Here is a 20,223-nt window from a genome sequence, read left to right as displayed (position 1 = left end):
ATAAGTGATATCACGGATATCTGCCATGACAATACTCTAACAACTAGGGCACATTTAGTACCCTAGAATGCCCCTGGGAAGCTAGAATATATGGTAGGCAATTCATTTTTTTAATGGTATTTGTTAAGCGCTTACTATGTGCCAGGCACTGTAGTAAGTGCTGGGGTAGATACAAGTTAATCAGGTTGGACACAGTCCCTGCCCCACATAAGGCTAACAGCCTTAATCCCCATTTTACAGATGAGGTAATCGAGGCACAGAGTAAGTGAAGTGACTTGCCCAAGGTCACACAGCAGACAAGTGGCACAGCCAGGATTAGAAACCTGGTCCTCTAACTCCTAGGCCCACGATCTATTACAACACGCTGCTTCCTATTCATTCAATCGTATTTATTGAGCGCTTACTGTGTGCAGAGCACTGTACTACGCGCTTGGGAAGTGCAAGTCGGCAACATATGGAGACGGTCCCTACCCAATAATGGGCTCACAGTCTAGAACCTATTACCTATTACCACTGTCTCCTATTTTCAAGGACCTAAAGAAGTACAGAACTATTGAAACAAACACAAATAGCTTTCTGGAAGCAAAATGTTCCCCTTTATCTTTTCATAAATTGCCTTCCAACTTTCCTCTGCCTCTTCTGGAGAGATACTATTAATAGCACCTACAACTGTTGGTGCCTATAAATGCTGATAAATGTATTTTTGGATAACCAGGACCAAGCCAACTTGGAATTTTCCTACCACAATATCCCTCTTGGACTTGTAACTCCAGGTCAGTTTTTTTCTGGGTGCACTCTGACCTTCTCCAGGCATTTGGAAGCCATTTAGAACAACAACAACAACAAAAACCCAAAAAAACCTCACTGGGTGTTCTGAGAAGGACAGGTTTTTTGACCAGAGAGGCATCTCAATGGAATCAAAATTCTAAATTTCCAAATGGCAAGGTTATCAAACTTGGGATGAAAATCGGTTTCACTCATTCACGCATTCAATCGTATTTATTGAGCGCTTAATGTGTGCGGAGCACTGTAATAAGCACTTGGAAAGTACAATTCAGCAACAGAGAGAGACAATCCCTGCCCACAACGGGCTCACAGTCTAGAAGGGGGGAGACAGACATCAAAACAAGTAAACAGACATGAATAACATCAATATAAATAAATATATATACACACACCAGAACAAGTAATACAGGCATTACTATAAATAGAAACATTTGGGATTCAGGCTCGAAATGAACCCTTTGCTGTCACTCAGCTGCCATTAGCAGAATGATTTTAGACAAGGCCTTTTGCTAAGGGGTCGGACCTGTTCCCTACTGCAAAGGGTGGCAAATTCAGGGGATGGAAGGTCCACATGACTTCCTAGGGGCTTTCCAGTAAATTTTCAGGAAGCATTCTGCCCTTCAGGATAGAGCCTGCTCCTGGGAGTCAGACACACCTGGTTTAAGGAAACCTCTTTCCAGAGGAGATGACCGCCACCACTCAGGGGGGACACTGGAGCGAGGGGCCACCAAGACGTCCCTCGTAGTCCACCGGCATGGCCCAGGAACTCTATGTAACACCCTTGTCCTTGCCCACCCACCTCTCCCGACCAGAAACCTCCGGACCACCCACCTGAACATGTGTGAAACCCACCAAAAAGGTTGACTTCACCTAGCCGACACCACCCCTTTGAAGCTGATACCCACAGATGCCGTCGGGAGACAATGGGGTCTCCCCTGTAGGTTGGCCACCTCTAAATGGGCGTGAGGGTCCACAGATCATCGCCCTGCCAACTCTGGCTCGTGGCAGAGCGGGGCTGGCTGGGGTGAAGGACAGAGGGGGTGGGAAGGGGAGGCAAAGGGATGAAAAGGAGAAGAGGACGAAGAGGCCCCAACATACTCTGGCCCCAGGTGTCCTGAACCCAGCGGCTGTTCTTCCAACCATTCAGTCAAAACGGTGGACCTCACCTTCACTGGACTTGAACTCATAACCTGACACTAAAAACCCGCCCCTCTCCCGAACTCTGTTTTGGGCCCCCAAATGTCTGGTTGGCTACACAACTCTCTACCCTTAGAACAGTGCATAGAGCAGTGCTTCGCACATAGTAAGCACCTAATAAATGCCATCATTACTATTACCCTAAGCAGCTCTCTGGAAGCAGCACGGTGTATAAAGCATGGGCTTGGGAGTCGGGAGGTCATGGGTTCTAATCCCGGCTCCTCTGGTTGTCCGCTGTGTGACGTTGGGCAAGTCACTTAAATTCTCTGGGCCTCAGTAACCTCATCTGTAAAATGAGGACTAAGACTGTGAGCCCCATGTGGGACAGGGACTGTGTCTAACCCGATTATCTTGTATTCTCTATCTGACCTAGAATTTATTACAGTGCCTGGCACATAGTAAACCCTTAACTATTATTATTATTATTATTATTATTATTATTATTAACAATAATAATAATAATCCGGGCTCTACCGCTTGTCTACTGTGTGACCTTGGGTAAGTCACTTCACTTCTCTGGATCTCAGTTACCTCACCTGTAAAATGGGGATTGGAGACTGTGAGCTCCACATGGGCTAGGGATTGTGTTTAATTCGATTTGCTTGTATCCACCCCAGCACTTACTACAGTGCCTTGAACATAGTAAGTGCCTAACAAATACCACTATTATTATTACACTGGCCCACACTACCAGGTCAGCGCTTTGGTGGGAGCTGCCCCGCTGGAATTTTGCCGGGAGATGGCCTGGCCCTATCTGTAGTAATCCATCACCTGGGAATACCAAACTCAGTCGGGGCTAGGGGCAGGGAGTGATGATTTTGATTAAAGTTTCTTCTCGGGGATTTTCCCCGGGAAGCTACCCCCCCGAGGAAACCCCCTTCGGGAAAATCCCCAAGAAGCCGCTTTCAGTTTGGCAAAAGAACTGAGAAAAGTCAAAGCTACAGAAACGTCTACCACTCCTCCAGTTGGCCACTATTGAAAGAGAAGAATGCTACCACTCATAATTGAGGGATTTGTTAAGGTCTTACTATGTGCTACGGGATGGGGTAGAAATAGGATAATCAGGATTAGACACAATCCCTATCCCACATAGGCGAGCGAGAACATAATGAATCTCATTTTAAAGATGAAGAGACTGAGACAAACAGAAGTGAAATGACTTGTCCAAGGTCACAGAGCAGGCAAGTGGCAGAGCCGGGATTAAACCTCCTAGGTCTGGGCTCTTTCCTTGAGGCCACGTTGCTTCCCAACCATTCAAGACAACACATGCTTGCACATCCTTTGTCCCGTTTACCTCCCTCACCCTCTTTGCCTCACACCAGGTCCTGCACTCTATCAATCATATTTATTGAGTGCTTATTGTGGGCAGAGCACTGGACTAAGTGCTTTGGAGAGGGCACAAAACAGAGACAGTAGACCTGTTCCCTGAGCACAGGGAGCATGATAAGAAGCACTGTGTCCTAGTTCACTGAGCATGGGCCTGGGAATCGGAAGGACCTGGGTTCTAATCCCAGTTCCACCACCTGTCCGTGTCTGGAGTTGGGAAAATTTAACTTCTCTGTCACTCAGTGACCTCATCTGTAAAGTGGGGATTAAGACATAGGACATGGACTGTGTCCAACCTGATTAGCTTGTATCTATTCCAGCGCTTAGCACGGTGTCTGGCACATAGTAAACCCTTAACAAATACCATAAAAAAGGAGCTTACAGTCTAGAGGTCAATCAATTAGTAGGATTTATTGCTCATCTATTGTGTGCAGCACACTGTACTGAGCATCTGGTAGAGTACACTAGAATGGGTATACATGATCCCTGCCCTCAAAGGAGCTTACAGTCCAGTGGGGAAGGTAGACACTACAGATAGGAAGAAATAATAGATATAAAAGATATATACATAAGTGCTACTGGGGTTAAGGATACTGAAGTCCTTAGGTGGTGCAGAAGGGTTGAAGTGGCCAATGGCGGGGGAGGATATATAATGTGAAGATTAAAGATTACCTGGGAAAGATCTATTGGAGAACTCAGAAGGGGAGAGCTGAGGTTCACTGGATATGAATAATAATGATAATAATAATAATAATAATGATATTTGTTAAGCGCTTACTTTGTGCCAAGCAGTGTTCTAAGCCCTGGGGTAGATACAAGGTAGTCAGGTTGTCCCACGAGAGGCTCACAGTCTTAATCCCCATTTTCCAGATGAGATAACTGAGGCCCAGAGAAGTGAAGTGACTTGCCCAAGGTCACACAGCGGACAAGTGGCGGAGCGGCCTCCTCCCTCCCCAGCTCCCCTCTGCGGGAGTTCCCAAAGTTCTAGGCAAGAGGAAGGGGATGAGCAAAAGGCTGGAAGCAGGAGAGAAGTTCCTGTCACCTCACACACAGAAAGCACTTAACCAATGTTATTAAAAAAAAAAGAGGAACAGGGACGGGTGGGGAGTTTAGCATTGTTTATGTAAATCCTACCTATCTGTGATGTCTGTACTCGGTCTGTACTCAAAGCAGATCCAACAGTCAGACTCTTTGAGGGCAATCTTAAAAGCATTCTGGGCTTTACTGCTTTAATTCGTACCCCATTTTCTGAATTGCATTGAGTCTTAATGCACGGTGTTTAAGCAAACTGATTTGTTTCTTTTACCGAAAAAAGTTCTCTCGTTTCATAAAATCAAATGCCAACAATTCACTGGTCATGTCCTCTAATGATAATAATAATCACCCTAATGGTTAATAATAACACGAGGTATTTGTTAAGCTCTTACTGTGCGCCAAGCACTGTACTAAGCACTGGGGTCGATGCAAGATAACCAGGTCTCGCATGGGGCTCGCGGTCTAAGTAAGGAGGGATAATGGGTATTGATCCTCATTTGGCAGATGAGAGAATTGAGGCACAGCGAATTTTGCATTTACTGTGTCTCTGGGGTAGATACAAGATAATCAGGTTGGATGCAGTCCTTGTCCCACAAGGGGCTCACAGTCTAAGTAGGAGAGAGAACAAGCATTTGAAGCTCCATTTTACAGATGAGGAAACTGAGGCACAGACCAGAGGAGTAACTTGACCGAAATCACACAGCAGGGCAGTAGGGGAGCCGGAATTAGAACCCAGGTCCTCTGCTTCCCAAGCCCATGCTCTTTCCACTGGACCACAAAGCTTCCAGGAATTGGAATTGAGTAATAGGAATTGAGCAGGAGTTATTGATAGAAGCTATTTTCGTTGAGCAAATTATGGCTACTGACCCACAAGGGACAGCGCTGCTGAGGGCTACCTACTCTTCCTCTGCAAATCATAACCCTGTAATTTGTGATGCAAGAATCCCGCCCTTTTCTGAGTACACACAAAACACTGACTCAGTCTGATACCTCACAGCCAGCTGCCTCTCCCTAAGTCATTCGGGCTCCACACTTCCCCGTCAAGCTGAGCGACTCTGCAGAGATGCAGTCTGTCTGCATTTTCCTGCTGGGGTCCACCGTCCTGGCTTTTCCTCTCCTTCCTGCCCTGGCCCTCGACGTGGCCCGGGCAACCGAGGAAGGAAAAGGGGCCGCCGAGAGCTGTTCCCTGAAAGTAAAACCCAGTGGCAAATGCGAGCCGGGAGAGCAGTGCTCATATCAGGTGGACCTGCCTTCGCTGACCGTCCAGCTGCCCAGGGAGTTCAGCCTGATTGAGAAGGCTCTCAAAGAGGTCGAGGAACTCAAGGAGGCAGTCCGCAGGGTGCAAAAATCTTGCCAGGACTGCAAACTGCAGGCGGATGACAACCGAGAAACGGGCAGGAATGAACTGCTGGACCCTAATCTGGGAGCCTCGGAGGAGAAGCGGGATCACACTGTGAAGGACCTGCAGAGTCAAGTCAGTGAACTGTCCTCCAATCTAAAGGATGCAAAAGATCAGATTAACCTGCTGCAGGAACGCCTGGACCACATGAACCTCAACAGGATAGAGAATTATGTCGATAACAAAGTGGCAAATTTGACAAACGTGGTCAACAGCTTGGGGGGCAAATGTTCGTCTAACTGTCCAAGCAGCCCCGAGATACAAGGAAAGCCTAGTAAGTATTTCTTTTGACAATTTGGGGGGTGAAGGGTTCGGCATTTTAATAAGCCAGTGAACTCTCTGAAGACCAGAAATGAAACTATGGGAAAGGGAAAGATGGTTTAAATAACCTGTTTTCGGAAAACAAGGCAAAGGGAAGAAGCTTACTTACTCCCCTCCCAATGAGGGGAGTAGCGTTTGGCACTTAAGTCGCAAAACTGATTTGCTCTGCGGGTTAGAACGCTGACAGTGGGCGCTTAGAGTTAAATTGCATTTTTGAGGGGTTTTTTGAGGTTCCCACAACCTTCTCACTGATGCATCACTGCCAGGCTAATGCAGAAGCCAAACAGAGTTAAGATGATTTCTTCATGACTTTTTTCCCCTCTTCAATACAAGTTATGTAACCAGTCTGTTGTCTAAAAAGCCACTTAACATCTAAAAGGCAGAGGAAGTTTTTAAAGTTTGGTTAGCAAGCAGGAACGTTCTTTAAAAAATTCCTTGGCTGAATGATGCATCAAGCAATCCAGATTAAAAGATAAAAATCTGTAAAATCTTTGCGTGACTTTAGCTAGGAATCGGTCACAGATAATTTAAAGGGAAAGGAGAGCGGATATGGACGTATTAAAAACAACAATTAGATTCACGTTTACACATGACTTGGCTTGAAAGCCTTTTCACATTAATGTTTTCCAATCACACGGCATGTTTTTTCAGGGGAGAATTTTGGCAAGAAGTGAATGTCTGCATGGTGCAAATTGAGGCTATTAACGAGGATAGGGAGTTTGGGGTTTTTTTAATCTCTCTGCTAGGTCGGGGTTGTAATTCAGGTTTCCCTTATGAACTGCAGGTGTTCAGTTCCTGAAAGTACTAGCAGAAGATAAGACCATAGGCTTATGGGATACTGAAGTGTTTATAAGGAATACTCTTTTTTTTGTCCTACCAAATGAGACATTGGGTTTATTTGGGGGCAATATATATGTTCTTCAAGAGAGAAGGAAAGTCAACTACAGTTCACTGTATCAAGTCACTTGAGCACAATGAGATACTAAAGGTTGGATGGTATTGTGCTTCTCTGCTACTGAATCAATCAATGGTATTTATTGAGCACTCACTGAGTGCACAGCACTGTATTAATCACTTCAGAGAGCAGAATACTACAGAGTTGGTAGACAAATTCCCTGCCCACAATGAGCTTAGAGTCTAGAGGATCACCTAGTTATTAGAATGACTCAGTGAAGAACTGAGTGACTATTTTAAGCTCACTGTCACCATATCTTTCCAATAATAATAATAATAATGATAGTATTTCTTAAGCTTTTATTATGTGCTGAGCGCTGGTGTAGATACAAGATAATCAGATCCCACATGAGGCTCACAATCTAAGTCGGAAGGAGAACGGGTATTAAAATCCCCATTTTGCAAATGAGGGAACTGAAACACAGAGAAATTAAGTGACTTGCCTAAGGTCACACTACAAGTAAGTGGCAGAGACAGGACTAGTACCCAGTCCTCGGACACCCAGGCCCGTGCTCTTTCAATCAATCAATCAATCAGTCGTATTTATTGAGCGCTTACTGTGTGCAGAGCACTGTACTAAGTGCTTGGGAAGTACAAGATGGCAACATATAGAGACAGTCCCTACCCAACAGTGGGCTCACAGTCTAAAAAGGGGGAGACAGAGAACAAAACCAAACATACTAACAAAATAAAATAAATAGAATAGCTATGTACAAGTAAAATAAATCAGTAAATAGAGTAATAAGTATGTGCAAACATATATACAAAGGCCAATAGGCCAATAGGCCCCAATGATTTTCCTGTCACAGTTCCTCAGGTAATGCAATAACTTGCTGATACAGTAGCAGAGAAGCATAATGTGATTATCCCAGGCAGCAGAAAGCAAGTGAGAGCACAGCGGGTTTAAACCGACAGGTTCTGTTCTCCAGTTAGAGACTGGAAAAAGAATAGTCTCCAGTCTCTCCCGGCTCCAGTCCATACTTCACTCTGCTGCCTGGATCATTTTTCCACAAAAATGTTCCGAACATGTCAATCGACTCCTCAAAAAACTCCAGTGGTTTCCCATTCAATTCTGAATCAAACAAAAACTCCTAACCATTGGTTTTAAAGCACTCAATCTCACCTTGTCCCCTCCTACCTCACCTGGCTACTCTCCTATTACAACTCAGCCCATATACTTCACTCCTCCGCACTTGGCACCTTCTCGCTGTGCCTTGATTTCACCTACCTCACTGCCGACCCCTCGCCCACAACCTGCCTCTGGCCTGAACCCCCCTCCTTCCTCAAATCCGACAGACAATTACTTTCCCTTCCTTCAGAGCCTTACTGGCGGAACATCTCCTCCAAGAAACCTTCCCTGATTAAGCCCCACCTTTCCTCTTCTCCCCCTCCTGTGTCACCCTGACTTGCTCCCTTTTTTCCTCCTCCCTCCCAGCCCCATAGCACTTATGTACATATCTGTCATTAATTTATATAAAGTCTGTCTCCCCGCCTCTACACAGTAACCTCGTTGTGGGTGGGGAATGTGTCTGTTGTTGTACGCTCCCAAGTGCCTAGTACAGTGCTCTGCACACAGTAAGCACTCAATAAATAAGATTGAATTGAATTGAGCATTGTGTTAGCCAAAATGGCCCACAAATATTGAGCATGGTTATGACTGGCAAGGAAGACCTATCATTTCAAATAGGAAATGATTGTTCTACTGAATGTAAGAAAACAGAATCAGAAGGTTTATAGAAGCAGGTGACAGAACCTGTAAACTGTAAGCTCACTGTGAGCAGGGGCTGTGTCTGCTTGTTGTTACATTGTACCATCCCAAGTGCTTAGTACAGCGCTTTGCACACAGTAAGCGCTCACTAAATATGACTGAATGAGTCAATGAATGAATGAACCGGGTGACCGAGTCTCCTGAACTAAAGAGCAGCAAACCAAAGATGAACTACGGGCCAGAAGCTGCAGGAAGCAGGATAGCAAGCAGGCATTTCGGAGGAGGGCACAGGAGGGGAAATGGCAGAGAACAGACAATCTAGAGGGACATGGAGAGAAGGTGGGGTTGTGTGTGTGTGTGGGAAGAAGGCAGGGGAGAAGGGGAGCAAGAAAAGCAGGACTGGGCCTGAAAACTGCACCCCTCTCTAGCCAAGGCCCATGTGGGCAGTGATTCCCCATAACCCCTGAAAGAGCACTGACCTACAGCCCACTGGGTAAAATAATCAATGATAAAGCCTATGTATGTAAGCTACATGGCGCATGAAATCAAGCCACAGGCGGCTCCTCTGTCGCTGTTTGTCCACGTCTCCTTTAGAATTCATGTTTCCTAAGGGTATTTGTTAAGCACTAAGTGCCAGGCACTGTGATAAACGCTGAGGTAGATACAAGATCATCAGATTAGACATAGGCCATGCCCTACATGGGGCTCACGGTCTTAATCCCCATTTACGGCTTTAGGGAAGCAGCATGGCCTAGTGGATAGAGCCCTGGCCTGGGAGTTGGAAAAGCCTGGGTCCTAATTCCACCGCTGCCACTTGTCTGCTGTGGGACTTTGGACATTCACTTCTCTGTGACTCAGTTACCTCATCTGTAAAATGAGATTTAAGACTTTGAGCCTCATATGGGACAGGGACTGTGGCCAACCCCAGCACCTAGCACACTGCCTGGCATGTAGTGCTTCACAAATACCATTATTATTATTATTACAGCTGAGGAAACTGAGGTGTGGAGAAGTTAAGTGACATGACACAGCAGGCAAGTGACAGAGCCAGTATTAGAACCAATCAATCGATCAATCAATCTTATTTACTGAGCACTTACGTGCTTGGGAGAGTACAATATAACATTATACAAACACATTCCCTGCCCACAACTAACTGAAAGTCTAGAGGGGGAGACAGACAGTAATTTAAGTAACTAAATTATGGCTATGTGCATAAGTGCTGTGGGGCTGGGAAGGGGGATAAATAAAGCGAGCAAGAGCAAGTCAGGGTGATGCAGAAGGGAGAGGGAGAAGAGGAAATGAGGGCTTAGTCAGGGAAGACCTTTAGACCCAGGTCCTCTGAATCCCAGGCCTATGCTCTTTCCACTTGGCCAAGTTGCTTCTCAAATATAATATAATATACTTAATATAATATCATTACATATTAAAATAAACTAAAGTTTAATTTTAGGTTAATGACTGGTGTTGCCCTTGACTTGCATTTTACTGTTTCGTCTAAGAATGGCAACTGTAGTTCAAGCTAGGAGGGGATGAAAAAGTTGCATTAGCACAAATACAGCATTCACCATCACAAACATGAGCTGAATTCCTGCACTTTGTGCAGGGCCTCTAAGCTAATGGAAGAAAACTGGTTTTTTTAGGAGAAATGTGACATTTTTCTCAAAAGCTGCATGTGTAGGAGGGACCTCCTCTCTACTGATATAAGTATACTCATATTTACACTTTGGCTTTTCCCAAGGACTTCAAAATTCTTCCCATATGATCTCACTCATTCTCATGACTCCACAACTAGGGAGGTGTTAGGAACATATTATTGTCCCATTTCACATAAGTGAAAACTAAGGCACTGAGTGTCACAACCACTCAGAGTCTGGCGTGAGGTCTGCTTGTAGAAAACGTAAAAATCCCAGAGAAAGAGAAATGATTTCATAAGCCTTCTGAGAGCAGCGAAACACAAGGAAAACACTTTTCCTAATAAATGTTTTACAAAGGTAATCACACTTGGTGGTGGGAATTAAAAAGTAGATCATTTTTACTCTATCCGCACTGCAAACTCTGAAGGTACGTCATGAATCATTTGTCTATGTTTAATATAGTCATTTGAAGCATTCGTCTTGCATTTTAATTCTGGTTTAATTCAGGATGAGATTTATAGTTTTCTACTGACTAAAACGGATTCTCTGGTATTCTTTAATGGCCGGTGAATTGCCCTATTCACGGGCACTGGGTGATCACATTAAACCTATTGTAAGTCTTCTAGTTTAATGTTTACTAAAACCCCACTGAGTAAGAAGCATTGGAGAGAACAGGATATTCTAGATGGCGTTCAGTGGTCTGTAACAAGGCCTAGACAAGAAGAATAGCAACGGACTTCATGCCGATTCTTAAAACAAAACAAACGTCCCCTCACCCGGAAAGAGATTTCTTGGCAGGGAAAGTGGGTACTGAGAACCTCCCAACATGATTGGTTTGTAATCATTTTCTACAAGAGTTTAGGAAATGGAAGAAAATGGTCGACTCTGGGGGGAGTGGGAGGTGGGAATATTTATTTATTCATTTTGGCTTCAAGTAACTGTTTTGGATTCAAATCAAGTTGGGACAAATCTAACTCTTGGAAGCCAGGGAAACACTTGTGGAGGAAGCAGAGCACTTCAAAGACAATGGATCCAGGTCTAGAGTCTGAGCACGGCTGGCTTCAGATAGTGAGATTGCCGCCTCAGACCTGTTGTCAGAGAGGGTGGTGATAGCGTAATAATAATAAAAATAATTGTGGTATTTGTCAAGTGCCTACTATGTTACAGTCACTGTACAAAGTACAGGGGTAGATACAATGTAATTGGGTTGGACACAATCCCTGTCCCACATGGGTCTCACAATCTTAATCCCCATTTTACCGATGAGGTAACTGAGGCCTGGACAAGTGAAGTGACTGCCCAAGGTCACACAGCAAACATGTGGAAGATCCCGTATCTCTTTCTTTCCCTCTCTAAAATGTCAAGGGGCAGAGTGACACACCAATAGGGTTTGAAACAAAGTTTTCAGGAAACACCGGAAAGAAATAATGTCTTTTTTGTAACAAGTAAATTATTGAAAAAGTAATCATTTGATTTTGAGTACACAGGTAACATTTTCCTCAGTATAAATCCAGTTTAGTATAATTCCGTTTGCACAGGAAAGCCCTGCCATTCCTCACTGTCTCCTTCTAGAAATCATATTTCAGATGTAGTCAACATTGGCCACTTCCTCCCATATGCAAAGTATTGTTAAAAAAATGAATTTCTGCTCCGGGCCTAGTACCTGACTATAAAGAATATCAGGTACTGAATTTTTACGTAAAGGGTCGATCTTACTTATACGCAGGCTTTTCTTTTACAGTTTAGCTTTTCCATTGCTCTCTCTCCATGTGTGGACCACGTGAAGGTTCACTGAAAAATCCTTCTAACGTTTCATGGTTTCTCACTGGAGAGAGAGAGAGTTTCTCCCTAGTTTTCTGCAGCAATACCCAGCTCCTACAGCGCAGGTCCACCTCAAAAGAAAGTGAAACCATTTTTGTTCCACAGAAAAACTGTTTATTGCTCATAAATTCTGCCTCACATTCGTGTTCTACAACAAAGTGGAGGTTATTTCCCCTTTGACTTGAGCAATTCACCATTCACAAAGCTGCCGTTCACCCATCTTGGAGGAACACAACCCTTTGGGGTGACCTGATTAACTTAGAGAAATGGAACAAAGTATTTTTCCAATCATCAACTTTCATCCTGTACCCACATTATGTTATGCTCTCTGTTCTAGGCAGAGAACAGGTATTGAATTCCCATTTTACAGATGAGAGAACCAAGGCACAGAGTAGAGGAGTGACTTGCCCGAGGTCAAATAGCAGGGAAGTGGCGGAGCCGGGATTAGAACCCAGAATCTCTGTCTCCCAGACCTGTGCTCTTTCTCCTAGGACAAGCTGCTTTCTTATGATGTGGGAGAAACCTTGTTCACAGCTCCAGGAAAATCCAGGGTCAGCTACGGGACCCAGGATCCTGAGCCTCAAACAGTACTGAACCTCTTGCAGTCTGGAGTTCGGGCAGGAAGCAGGCTGCCATTTTAGACAAAGACTTCCTTATAATTAAAATTGATTTTTACAAGTGACGGGAAATGACATGCTTTCTCCTTCCCTTCCTAGTCCAACATCTAATATACAGAGACTGCTCTGACTACTATGCGAAAGGAATGAAGAGAAGTGGAATCTACCGAATTACCCCTGACCCCAGGTACAGTGGCTTCGAAGTCTTCTGCGACACGGCCACCGCGGGTGGAGGTTGGACTGTACTTCAGGAGCGGCTAGACGGAAGCACCGACTTCAACAGGACGTGGAAAGACTACAAGCACGGCTTTGGGAATCTCAGCCGGGAGTTCTGGCTGGGCAATGACAAAATCCACCACCTGACCAAAAGCAAGGAGATGGTTTTGAGAATTGAGCTGGAAGACTTCAACCGCACCAGGAAATACGCCACCTACGACTCGTTCTATGTGGCCAATGAGTACCTCAAATACCGCCTGAACGTCGGTAACTATAGTGGGACGATCGGGAACGCTCTCCAGTTCAATAAACATTATAACCACGACCAGAAGTTCTTCACCACCCCTGACCGAGACAACGACCGCTATCCCTCTGGAAACTGTGGCCTTTACTACAGCTCGGGCTGGTGGTTTGACGCGTGCCTGTCTGCAAACCTCAACGGCAAATACTACCACAAGAGCTACAGAGGTGTTCGCAACGGCATCTTCTGGGGTACTTGGCGAGGTGTGACCGACGAGCATCCGGGTGGCTTGAGACAAGCTTTCAAGCAGACAAAAATGATGATTCGGCCAAAAGACTTTAGGCCGTAAATCTCCCCTGTTCCTTCTCGCAGGTTGGCACGGCTTCGGAGTTCAGTTATTTCCCTTTCGCTTACACCTTGTGATGGTATCATACGTTCCATCTTAAAATAATCTTTCCTCGGCCAAGCGTGTAATGTGCTGAGAATACGATGTCTTTTCTTTAAACATGACTGAAAAAGGAAGCAGTAACATTGAGGGCTGGATATTTCTTAAGTTCGAGCATTGCTGATGTCCAGGTGAATGCTGAGTGGCAAACGGGGTAATCCTTCCCCATCACTGAAACCCGCCATCCCATTAATTGAAGTTTCCTCCTTGATACGTATGTCTCTTGGGGACTTAGTACCATTATTGACTACATTTTTGCTAATTACATTTCGCTTTTGTTTTCCTTTGGCACTCCAGAATCTATGGGTTAGCCTCTCCTGAGCAGAAGATAGGTAGGTTCAGAGATGCATCACCTTTTCAGATCACGGGGATACTACCAGTAAAATCACTACTCCTGATCTGACAGAGTTAATGCACATTCAAACAGACCCAACTTTCATCAAGGTAACTGTTTACTTACTTAGAACCTGGCTCTGTGTCTGTTATATTCCCCCTCCCTCCCCCACCAAATGGTATTTATTATAGCCCTTATGTGCACTATATCCCTTTATAAATGGTTTTTCAATGACTATATGAATGGGCATCTTAAAATTAATCAACTTTTTTAAATCCATGAATTCATCCATTAAATCACTTGGGGAAATACTGTGGCTTAAAAGACCACAGTTGGAGAAAAAAAGGGTTTAATGATTATAAAATTCATTAGTTGAGTGGAAGTCAAAACTGCTTCAATATCCAAAGTGCCTTTCCTCTGCTTGTATTCATCATAGAATGTTTAGCATGTGTTTCAACTTGTCAGACCACTGGTAATGGCTTTCTTAGAGGACAAAAAAATTTAAGGCTGGTTTTTTGATGAAGGACATGGTCTCTCTGAAAGATACAGCCCAGATAGCTCAAAACGAGAATCCACCAGTGTGTTCTTCGATATTTTAAAGGATGTTCCACTCTACTTGTGAAGCAGGAACAGCAATGCATTGTCTTGGGCTTTTGTAAATACTGTATACTTCATTTGGATAACGCCTAACTGCCAGTATTAAAAAACAGCCATTTATTGAAGAATTACTAACCAACATTTCAGTACAATTAAAATGACCGTTAACTTTCTAAAGAACATATTTGAGTCAAACATATTTTACATTTTTTTCAGTGTTTGTTTTTTCTAATAAAATTGCCACATTTTCAAATGGCATTACTGAGTTTTTTTTTTATAAAAAGGAATACTTGCCTCTGATCATCACAATATATTTCTGAAGCTTGTCAAAAAAGAGCTGGTCAACCACTAGAAGGGCAGAATTTTTTTTCATGGTATTTGTTCAGTTTTTACTATGTGCCAGGCACTGTATTAAGCGCTGGGGTAGATACAATATAATCGGGTTGGACGCAGTCCATGTCCCACCCGGTGGGGCTCACAGTCTTAATTCCCATTTTACAGATGAGGTAACTGAGGCACAGAGAAATTAAGTAACTTGCGCAAGGTCACACAGCAGACAAGTGGCAGAGCCGGGACTAGAACTCAGGTCCTCTGACAGACCTGTGTTCAGTCCCTTCAAACAAAGAGATTAACTGTAACGTGTAATCTCATCCTCATCACTGTAGTTTTTCCACTAGATCGAAAGCTCCCTGAGGGCAGGAACCGCATCTACAATTCTGTTGTACTCTCCCATGGGCTTAGTAGAGTGTTCTGCACAGAGTGCCCCGTAAATACCACTGATTGACTGATGGATTGAAAAGTGAAATTTGGGATGAACAAAACGTACTTTAAAGAAAGCATAGCTAATTAGAAGTGTTTTTTGTCACTGATAATGTATTTTATTTACTCGGTTTAGTGTATGCTTTTAATATGATGAAATTTATAATGCTTTAGAGAGATAAGAAATCCCACAATATTTATTGCAGTTCTTTTTATCCAGTAAAGTGTATATTAAAGTTGTGCTCCTTTCCAACTCTGGCATGAGATTGGCACTTTTAAAAATAGTATTTGTTAAGCACTTTTTAAAATGGTTTTTCTTAGGTGCTTACTATATACCAGTCACTGTACTAAGCTCTGAGATAGATTCAACCAATTAGGCTGGACGTAGTCCAAATCCCACATGAGCTCAAAGATTAAATCCCCATTTTAAAGATGAGGTAACTGAGGCACAGAGAAGTTAAATGACTTTGCTCAAGGTCCCACAGCAGACAAGTGGCAGAGCTGGGATTAGAACCTAGATCCTCTGACAGTCCCAGTTGTAAAATATGATAATCCAGTTCTATTCTCCAGCTATGCCTTCTCCTCATATTCTTGGAGTCAGGAGACAGAATCTGTTCGTACATCCGTCAAATCTGGCCCTCAAATGCTATCCCATGTAAAAATTCAAAAGACTGAGAGTAATTAACACATCAGTGGGAAAAGATGCGCTTTATATATCTTCTTCCAGACCAGAGTGGCTAATTGTTTTGGTTGGAGAGCCACTTATAAAATTTTGAGGGGTTCAGCCAGACCAACTGCAGAGGGCTGGACTGTCCGGCGGTAAGCTGTATGAGCGATTGATACACACCTGCAAGTGCCGTTGCTTCCATCTCCTAAGGCTCTCATCTGGCACGGAGCTACCAGATGATCAATTAATCAATAAATCGTATTTATTGAGAGCTTACTGTGTACTTACTGAACTAAACGGTTGGGAGACTGCGATACAACAGAGTTGCTCGACATGTTCCCTGCCCACAATGGGCTTAAAGTCTAAAGGGGGAGATAGATGTAGATGCGGTTAATCTACCAGCATCACTATTCAGAGGTCTGTGACCCTCAGAATAGTGGCATATTGGGGTCACCGACTGAATCTGTAGCCAAGGAAGAGATGCCATGGGAGGAAATGGTTACTCTTTTTTTTAAAAAAATAGTATTTGCTAAGTTCTTACTATGTGCCAGACACTCTTCTAGGCACTGGGGTAGATACACGGTAATCAGGTTGGACGCAGTCCACGTCCCAAATGGGTCTTACAGTATTAATCCCCCTTTAACAGGTGAGGGAACTGAGGCACAGAGAAGTTAAGTGACTTCCCAAGGTCACACAGCAGGTGAGTGGTGGAGCCAGGATTAGAAGCCAGGTCCTTCTGAATTGGAGTCCCACGCTCTATCCACTAGGCCACACTGCTTCTCATTTCCCTTCCTTGGGCGGCTCTGGGGGGTTAAGTCAGGAAAAAGTGCAGATAGATTGGCCTCAGAAGATGTGAATTTATACCCAAATCTAGATTGTGTCTTTCTAGGTGGGAATGAGCAAGATCAAAGGTGGGCAGGGGGAGTCCTTAGTTAAAACGTGACATTCTCCAGCTATCTAAAAATAAAAATTGCCAAGGACATGAACTGTTCAATCTTCACAAGGCGGTGTTATCTTTGAACTGAAGGACTTTGCTACCATGACTGTAATCTTGAAAGGGAACAGCAGAAATTGTTAGGGACCAAATGTGAATGATCAGATAATGTCACTTCGTAAATGGTTAACCAAGGTTGTGTCTCTGTAATGTTACATGGGCTTAAATTTCTTATTTTGAAAGCTAAAATAAAAGTTTTCAACTCAGCATGCATAGTTTTCTTCAGAGTGAAGGACAGACCACCGAGGTCATTTGAGTGAAATAGAGATGATCAGGAATGCCTCCGGGAAATGAGTGACAGTGTGACACAATGAAAAGAGACGAGCAGATCCGACCTACGACCTTTAGGTGCCATGCCTGGTTCCACCCAATAAAAGGGGTATGGGCCACTGCTCTCTCTTGTTGTTTTTGTACATTTTGAGCCTGGCACCAACCCAAGTTAAAATAGATAAAAATAAAAAGTTAAAATAAAATCAAATCTTCCTTGGGCCTGCCTACTGACCGAGTGGGACACTGCACATTTGACTGCTAAGCCCTCCATTCGTTCATTCAATCATATTTATTGAGTGCTTACTGTGTGCAGTCACTTCACTGGGCCTCAGTTACCTCACCTGTAAATTGGGGATTAATACTGTGGGCCCTGTGTCTGCCCTGATTATCTTGTAATAATAATAATAATAATGATGGCAATTATTAAGCACCTACTACATGCAAAGCACTGTTCTAAGCGCTGGGGAGGTTACAAGGTGATCAGGTTGTCCCACGGGGGGCTCACAGTCAATTCCCATTTTACAGATGAGGTAACTGAGCCCAGAGAAGTTATGTGACTTGCCCAAAGTCACACAGCTGACAATTGCTGGAGCTGGGATGTGAACCCATGACCTCTGACTCCAAAGCCCATGCTCTTTGCACTGAGCCACGCTGCTTCTTGTATGCACCTCAGCACTTAGTACAGTGCCTGGCACATAGGAAACACTTAACAAATACCATAATTATTATTATTATTCTCATTATTATCATCAAGCACTTGGGGAGGATCATGAACCCTCCCTACATTGTACTTATGCTGAGGAACTTCAGACACTAGGAGATTCTTCATTTCCGGGATGCTTCAACTTGCTGTCTAGACCAACTGCCCCTCATCCTCATTAGGTGGGTGATATATTGTAATGCCCAATAAAAATGTCCTGATACACGGAGAGGACACAGGTGGCCAGATTCCCAAGCTTGGCCCAGTTACTTATTAAGAGAGTTCCACACCAATACAGATGAGAAAGAGGAAGGGAGGAGTTGAGGTTAGCTACTAAAACCCCACATGCAAGCTAGTTTCTCTAACTCCTCTAGAGAGAGAGGAAAGAGTGTCTGCTTTCAATCAATCGTATTTATTGAGCGCTTACTGTGTGCAGAGCACTGTACTAAGCGCTTGGGACATATAGAGACAGTCCCTACCCAACAGTGGGCTCACAGTCTAAAAGGGGATTGCTTTGGGTTGAACCAGCTGCCTCTCCGGGAGATAAAAGCACTTAAGGCTTGGAGATGCTGCTTAAGTCATTTTAACTAAAAGCCTCAACTTGGGCCATAGCAATTTAAGATAATCATTAAATACCAAACCAGACCCAGATAATTAGGGGGAAACAAACACCTGAAGACTCGGGAAAAGGGGGATGCGGGGTTAGGACATGATGGACTGACTGAAGGGCAGACAGGGATCTCCTGGAAAAGTAAGAAGTGGGGGGAAGTGGGGGAAGGTGGACTGCTAAAACCAAACCTTTGAGATTTGGGCTTTTCCTGTTATTTATCAATTAGTGGTATGTACTGACCACTGACTGTACGCGAAGCACTGTACTAAATGTTTGGGAGGGAATAACACAACAGAGTTGGTAGCCCCGTTCCCTCCCACAAGCCTAGAGACTGAATTTAGGAATCTTTTCTCCTTTGCTCTTTGTTACTCTCCTTGCTAGGCGAAATCCTCCTTTGTCCACGGCGGGGTAGTGGGGGTCTCCTCCTTAAATGATGGGGAGTGGCCCTTGAGAAGCAGCACCGCACAGTGGGTAGAGCATAGGCCTTGGAGTCAAAAAGTCATGGGCCTGGGCTCTGCCAATTGTCTGCTGTGTGACCTTGGGCAAGTCATTTCACTTCTCTGGGCCTCAGTTACCTCATCAGTAAAATGGGAATTGACACTATGAACCCCACTGGGGACAGGGACAGTGTCCAACCCGATTTACTTTTATCCACCCCAGAGCTTAGTACAGTGCCTGGCACATAATTAAGCACTTAAATACCACCTTTCATTTTTACAGTTGTGACAGGCAAGCTCCATCTGATTAGCTTGTATTTACCCCAGCATTTAGTACAGTGTCGGGCACATAGTATGCATGTATGGCCAAGCCTTAACCCTGTTCAGGTATATAAGTGCTTAGCAAATATCAACATCATTATTAGTACTTCCCAAGCACTTAGTACGGTGCTCTACACACAGTAAGCGCTCAATAAATATGATTGAATGAATGAATGAATAGTAGCAGTATTCAAGGTCCTACTCTCCCTTCAATACCCTGCTGAGAGCTCACCTCCTCCAGGAGGCCTTCCCAGACTGAGCCCCCTCTTCCTCTCCCCCTCTCCACCCCCCGCCTTACCTCCTTCCCTTCCCCACAGCACCTGTATATATGTATATATGGTTGTACATATTTATTACTCTATTTATTTTACTTGTACAAATCTATTCTATTTATTTTATTTTGTTAATATGTTTGGTTTTGTTCTCTGTCTCCCCCTTCTAGACTGTGAGCCCACTGTTGGGTAGGGACTGCCTCTATATGTTGCCAACTTGTACTTCCAAAGCGCTTAGTACAGTGCTCTGCACACAGCAAGCGCTCAATAAATACGATTGATTGATAGTAGTATTACTGTCACTGAATATGTATCCTGATTAGTTTGTGTTGAGTTCCATCCAGGAAATCAGCAACTGGCAAGGCGAAGATCCACCTTATCAGCAACCTTAGTAACCCACCACCTGTAGCCTTGAGACCCAAATTATCAGCAAGCCTAGCAGCAATGAATTACTGACCCCCGCCCCGTAACCTTGAAATCCAACAGCTATGCTTGCTGAGGACTTCTTCAGCTACAGAGTGTCCGCTGCATGACCCAGAGCCAATTATGAAGGAGCCTG

General features: G+C 44.2%; 2 protein-coding genes across 2 annotated transcripts in view; one reads left to right on the top strand and one right to left on the bottom strand.

Annotated features, from left to right (window-relative positions):
* Positions 1-20,223, bottom strand: part of CCDC146 (coiled-coil domain containing 146) — an 88,539-nt gene that overhangs the window by 52,805 nt on the left and 15,511 nt on the right. The gene's annotated exons all lie outside the window — the stretch shown is intronic.
* Positions 5,368-14,887, top strand: FGL2 (fibrinogen like 2). Its single transcript, XM_038741179.1, has 2 exons — positions 5,368-6,017; positions 12,901-14,887. The coding sequence occupies exons 1-2, from the start codon at positions 5,408-5,410 to the stop codon at positions 13,605-13,607; spliced, it is 1,317 nt and encodes a 438-aa protein (XP_038597107.1). The 5' UTR covers positions 5,368-5,407; the 3' UTR covers positions 13,608-14,887.

This window comes from Tachyglossus aculeatus (assembly GCF_015852505.1).
Source record: "Tachyglossus aculeatus isolate mTacAcu1 chromosome 12 unlocalized genomic scaffold, mTacAcu1.pri SUPER_6_unloc_1, whole genome shotgun sequence".
NCBI classification, from domain to species: Eukaryota; Metazoa; Chordata; class Mammalia; order Monotremata; family Tachyglossidae; genus Tachyglossus; species Tachyglossus aculeatus.
The sequence above is the reverse complement of the archived record's forward strand: the minus strand, read 5'-3'. Positions and strand labels throughout refer to the sequence as shown.